Source organism: Eurypyga helias, unplaced genomic scaffold (genome assembly GCF_000690775.1).
Source record: "Eurypyga helias isolate BGI_N326 unplaced genomic scaffold, ASM69077v1 scaffold1311, whole genome shotgun sequence".
Taxonomy (NCBI): Eukaryota; Metazoa; Chordata; class Aves; order Eurypygiformes; family Eurypygidae; genus Eurypyga; species Eurypyga helias.
In genome coordinates, this window is record NW_010229963.1 from 40,954 (window position 1) to 47,484 (window position 6,531).

Here is a 6,531-nt window from a genome sequence, read left to right on the forward strand (position 1 = left end):
CTTTTTTTTAAAAGAAGTAAAAAAAAAAAAAAAAAAAGAAAACCTTCGCAGTTGTTCTGTTTTGAATTCAAGTATTTGTCTCTGACCTTTGCTAAAACTTGTAAAATCACAAGGAGGTAAGCATGAAAGAAATCATGTGCTGTTCAAGTACTTAAAGTCCAGGGAAATGCACTGAAGTAGAAAGGGGATTAATAGAAGCAGGAGGGTGAGGCCAAGCCCCACTGTGTTGGTAGAAGGAGGATTAGTAAGCAGACTGACCCAGGAGAGAAATTAGCACTGCTTATTTCGGGTTAGACACAGCCATAGGACGTGCAGAGATAGAACGGGATCTCAGCAGAGGAGAGGTACCATAAAGAGAGAACAGGTACAACGCATGAAGCGTTCACATTCTGGTGGAGCTGCCATTAGAGAACAGCAGCGGAACACAGAGGGGAACTGCTGAGTGTGGAACAAGATACATTAGTTCAAAGTAGAAGAGAAAGGCATGAAGCACTGAGGGGTGGGGTGGGGGGAGTAGGGGGTGTGTTGTAAACATGGGTTCAAAAAACTGGTTCCTTAGACAGGCTTAGCATTTTTGGTAATCAAGTAAACCTGGCTGGCAGATGTAAACGAGAATGAACATTTGGGAAGCACTTAGAAATCAATGAACAGACATAGCTATAGGTTGTTACTGTCTTTTGTGTAGATAATAAGAGAATATCATTAGTGTCTGTAGTCAGAGCTGTTGCTTTTCCAGTTAAGAGTACTGAAGCGCAGGATTTAGAGGCACTTTCTGGGGTGGAAGGGGTAGCCTGGATGTTTGTATCATTTGTTTTTATTCTACTCTCTCTTTGTCTCTCTTTCTCTCTCTCCTTGTAGAGGGAGCTGGGTGTCCCACCGCAGGAGAGAAGTCAGTGTGCGTGGACAGCTGGGTCTCAGAAGGAGACGGCTCTGCTGGATCCACCATCATGCAGCTCCCTGTGCTGCTGCTCCTTTCCCTGCCACCACTGCTTAGCATGCTCGGCCAAGCGGGAGCTCAGTTCCCTCGCCAGTGCGCTACCGTCGAGTCCCTGCGGAGTGGCATGTGTTGCCCAGACTATTTCCCTGTGTTTGGGCCAGGTACTGACCGGTGTGGTGTGTCAACGGGGAGGGGCCGGTGTGTACAGGTGTCTGTCGATTCACGACCCCATGGCCCTCAGTACATCCACGATGGGCGGGACGACCGTGAGCAATGGCCCATACGCTTCTTCAACCAAACCTGCCGCTGCAACGGTAACTTCTCCGGGTACAACTGTGGGTCGTGTCGCCCCGGCTGGAGTGGACCTACTTGTAGCCAACGAATCAATATAGGTAAGAGCATTAGAAATATGAGATGAAAATTGCACCTTGGCAGTTGTTTCTAAATGGACTTCGCAAACTCCTTTTCTTTAAAATGCAAGCTGTCCCTTATGTTTATTTAGTAAATGTATGTTGCTGTAGGGGTTGTTAAGGCAGCTGCTAGAGAAGTTGTTCAGCTTGTGTACCAAACACCTACATTTACTACTCAATAAAAGGTAGAAAAAAACCCTGTAGTCAGTGCAGAATTAGGACGAAACGCATTAAAGAATAGAGCATCAAAGCTGAAATAAATGTTTTCTTTGGAATTATTTAAAACACTGTATATAGGCATGTATATGTTTGTGGGTATGTTTGGGAATAATACGTATCTAGATATCCCGTTTATTATCTTGTGACTACTTTAAGTGTGACAGGAGGTCTTTTGATTCAAAATCCCTTAATACATTTATAAACCATGTACCTGTCCTTGTAAATTTTTACTTACCTATTTGCTGTCAATATCTTTAAAAGCTTTAACTCATAACTATGGGCTGTTCAGGTGAATCAGCACAGGGACTGGTGAGAGTTCTCCAGTTTCAGTTTAGTCCAGAATATCAGTAGACAGATGCCTAACATTTTTTTTTTTAAATGGTTATGAAATCCTTGTGGGACTGAAAGAGTAATTATTGGTAAATTGAAAAAGACAAGCAGGCTGGAGGACAGTTCCTTGTTCTCAAGTCAAAACCATCTGAATGAACAAAATTTCAGTCTTTATTAGTTAAAGTTTAAAGGCGATATTAAAATACTGTAAAATCCATAATCCCCCAGATGAATGATGTGTTCTGTTGACATGAGAAACAACAGGTCTCTAGCATAAATATGCAGTGCCTCTTGCAGGAACAGAAATCAGCACTAGCATTATTTTCACCAGGTAAGAAACCCTCCACGAATGTAAGTGCATGTTCCCACAAGGGTTAAAAAAGGACCATTTATCAATTCAAAATCTTAACAATAAGGCTCCTTAAAAACAACTTAATGAGTGCTGTGGGAAAGAAATTAGGATTTTATTCATCCTTTGAGCTCCAAGAAGCAAACTAGAAAGCAGAAAGTATGACTTGTATTGGATCTGCTAAGCCAGGTTGTACCCTCTGATGTTCTGACCTATTCTCATTAACAGTGATGGTAACTCTGAACAATAACCAAGAAATAATTGTTAGCACACACAGACTTGTTAAAGTAAATCTGGAGCTAGGGAAAATGCAGCTTTAGCTGATTTTCTAGGGTATACAAGAGCACTTTTTACTTTTCTTACTTATCAAATGCTTTACTACTCAGAAAAAATTCTAAGAAAATCAGATTCATCATGCATGACAGCATGAGCTTAAATAAGGGAAATTAGCTTCTTATTATTCTTTAAGTTTCTTTGTTGAGGTCACCTCTTTTGTCCATCTGCAGAGCTGGCCCCAGCTGCTCAGATTTTAGAAATAATTCTTGGATTACTGTTGGCATATCCATGTAAACTGCAGTTCGGTGCATTCTTGTCTTCTAAATTTATTATTAACTTAATAATAGCCCAAATTTTTTATTGTGGTTCAGACACGTATTTTGAAAAATCAAAAGGTTAAGATGTCTATGTAAATCAAAATTAAATGGATGCTTTTAGTGCCCTACCTAAAATCAACTACAAAAAACCTTCAGCCACCAGGGTTAGCATATCACTTCAATTCGGCAAAACAGAAAAACATGTGAATGGATGAAAATCAAAAGTAGTTCAAAATCAAAACCATTCAAAGAATGAAATGGATGAAAATCCATTGGATTTTCTGAAGCTTGGATGAAATCCATGCTTCAGTAAAATATTTCTATAAACTTCAATGAAGCCAAAATATTGCCCACTGAATCAACTTTATATAGTGAAATGTAATTCACTCTTATTCTTCATATTGATTCATGCTGAAGACCTGCTGCTTCTCGTATCAACATAGTCTATCACTAATTTGGACAACTGTGGATTTTTATTTTGTATAATGAAAATGAGTTCATGTTGAAGAATAGCTATGAGGGCTTCTTCTGTGTCTCAGCCTAAGCTTAGCCTAAAAAATTTTCAGTCCAGGTGAAAGAATATTGGACTGGGATTGAGGTGATGTGGACTCTGTCCCTCTTGCTGATATATTGGTATTTCAACAAGTCAATTTTCTTCCTTGTTTCACTGTCTATATGTAGACAATGATATTTTTTTAATGGTTTTGAGATATACTGCTTAAAAGGACTAATATGTGGCCGTTGTTAATAATAGCAGGTAATGACATTAGAGGTGGTGTACCGTGTAACATTCACAATTCACTGGTGAATTTTTCCTGCAAAGGTTCAAACATAAAAAATGTACTTCACTAAATTGTCAAGCGGTAGAGCTTTTGGTTATTGTAAATCACTATATAGTATTCTTTTCTTGTAAAGTATTACCACAGGAAACCTTAAGTATACTGGATGAAGTTATAAGAGGTTTGTGTGACAAAGAACTGTCTTTGTCATTTCCTTGACAGGATGGAAGGATAATCTGTAATGATACTTCTAAAAGCACTAAAAACATGAGGTTTTGGGCTTTATTTTTATTCAGCTCAACCTTTCTGACAATGAATAACATTTGCTGTTTATGGTCAGTACTCTTTGAATTGCCCTAGCAGAAAATGGATGAATGTTTGAATTAAAAGGGACTTACTTGGAATTGTTAGGAGCAAAATAAATTAGTTCTGTGAGATCAGGCTTGAGTACCTGTTACTTTGGTAATGTGCTGCTTCTCTATCCTCACAGTCAGGAGGAATCTTTTGGATCTGAGTGCAGAAGACAGGAGGCGTTTTGTGAATGCCTTACATCAAGCCAAGGTGACAATCCATCCTGACATTGTTATTGCCACACGAAGACGTGAGGAAATATTCGGACCAGATGGCAACACACCACAATTTGAGAATATCACCATCTATAATTACTTCGTGTGGTCTCATTATTATTCTGTCAGGAAGACTTTCCTTGGTGCAGGGCAGCAGAGTTTTGGAGGAGTTGATTTCTCTCATGAGGGACCAGCCTTTGTCACATGGCATAGGTACCATTTACTGCAGCTTGAAAGAGACATGCAGGTAAAGTTTGCATTAATGATGTTGAGCCATGTGTTCATGCTATGTTTTTTACAGTTGAATAACTTCCTTCCGTATTCCAATAGGCAAAAATGATAGCAGCTCTTTCTACATCTGGAAATAATTTTGCTTCCATTTCAGTAGCTCATTAAGAATACTAAACGTAATAGAGTACATTGAGGTTTTAGACTGTCATTCTTACAAAGATGCTAAAAATAGCATTTCAATTGGAGTAATGGAAAACGTAAAATTTACATTAAAGTCTCCTGTAAAACTAGATAGAAATTCTACATATATCCATAAAAGGCATTTTATTGGACCAACGAAAGTTACTGCCAGTAATATCTTTATTATCTAGGCCCCGATTCTTGACCAAGTTACACTAATCAAACCAGCAAAACTTCTAAAGAAAAGAATTGCAAAGATGGTTTGAGTATTCAGATTCATTTTGTTCATTTAATTAGTGTGACTGGTTAGAGAAAATAGTGTTTTGTTATATTCTGTTCCATAAATCAGTGATTCTCTTGTGTCCCTTTCCTTGTGCAAACTCATCCATTAAAAGAATATATTATTTTATGGACTACTATCCTTCTTAAAGAAGAAAGAATTACGTTTTCAAGGTCAGGATTAAGTAGTCTTTGAAATCACATCAAATGTTTCCACTTGCTTCAATGCTTCTGCTTCTGGCTGAGGCATAAACTCCCTTCAAAAACCCGCATTTGACATCAGTGGTATTTCATTGTGTGGGAGCCCTGAGGAGTTCTAGCTCTTGGTGATTAAATATCTAAGCCTATTTATGTTAGTGAACTTGATCACTGGTTAAGCTAATTTGGCTAGCCAACACATCCTAATACATAAATATTGGAAGCCAAGACATGCTCCAGAACTATTTGACTCCAACCCATACTAGAACCATATAATGACCATCTGAAGGGACAGTATCCCTTTTCCTTACTTTTCTATCTGATCAGTAATTCCACAGTTGGCTTAGTTATTCTGTGTGCTATAAGCGTTGTTGTTGACAGGTCATTAAAAAATATTTGGAAAACTGAGGTATCAGTATTAAGTGATATTTCGTACTAATCACAGTGTTGTTTCATGGAAGAGAAATGAGAGAGATTAATGAGTTTTATTAATGAGAGAGATCCATGACTCAATTCAGTAGTCCAACTATCTCTTCTGTTAAACAAAGGCATCAAGGTGAAAAACTAAGCAAAGTTTTTTCATAGATTTTCCATAGATTTTCCCTCCTCCATGAGGCAGGACCCTCACTCTTACTAAGATTTATTTATCTGTTTTTTAACTCTTTCTAGCAGCAAATATTACAGCTGTCTGGGGCATACATGTATTAACAAGATATTTATGTGGTTTAGAACATGCTGCAAGATCCCACCTTTGGACTGCCCTACTGGAACTTTGCAACAGGACAAAACACTTGTGATATCTGCTTGGATGACTTGATGGGAGCTAGAAGCAATTTTGATGTCTCTCTTATCAGCCAGAACTCAATCTTCTCTCAGTGGCGAGTAATATGTGAAAATATAGAAGACTATGAAACCTTGGGAACCATCTGTAACAGTAAGTATGACTGCTGGAAGATATTTTGAGATAAAATCCTTTTAATAATAAATAAATAAAATACTTTACATTGCAATGGCTTTTCCCAGACAAAAAGTCTTAAAATGGTTTTTAAATATTCTTGATCCAAGTTTCTCCAGTCCTCTAAGATAGTACTTATCATCTGTATTGCACTGATGCCCTAAGCTGTTCAAAATTTGATCAGGAGCTTGTACCAGAGGAAGACGTAATGCTTTGACTTCTCTTCTTATGCAGTAGCTGTTCATCTCCTGTGCCATAAATAATTAAACCTGGCAGAGTCGTTTCTTAACTGAAGCTCAAGTTTTCTTCTCATTACTCCACTTATCACCTTCATGGCATTCTGCCCTAAAAGCAGAACATCTGACAAATCTCCTTGTTAACTATGTGGAGTATGTTGTGGATGTGAAGAATATTGAATCCTAACACATCTACTTCATCCACAAGATCTAAAAAATCCCAGCCAGAAACTTGTATATTCATTAACTTCAAGCCACAACTCAGCATC

General features: G+C 38.1%; 1 protein-coding gene across 1 annotated transcript in view; it reads left to right on the top strand.

Moving 5' to 3' along the window:
• The first annotated feature begins 201 nt into the window (after positions 1-201).
• TYRP1 (tyrosinase-related protein 1) overlaps positions 202-6,531 on the top strand; it is an 11,683-nt gene continuing 5,353 nt past the window's right edge. The window contains exons 1-4 of the mRNA XM_010160558.1: positions 202-364; positions 859-1,329; positions 4,108-4,430; positions 5,801-6,005. Coding sequence (XP_010158860.1) covers positions 948-1,329; positions 4,108-4,430; positions 5,801-6,005 — 910 coding nt within the window. The 5' untranslated portion in view covers positions 202-364; positions 859-947. The remainder of the gene's footprint in view (positions 365-858; positions 1,330-4,107; positions 4,431-5,800; positions 6,006-6,531) is intronic.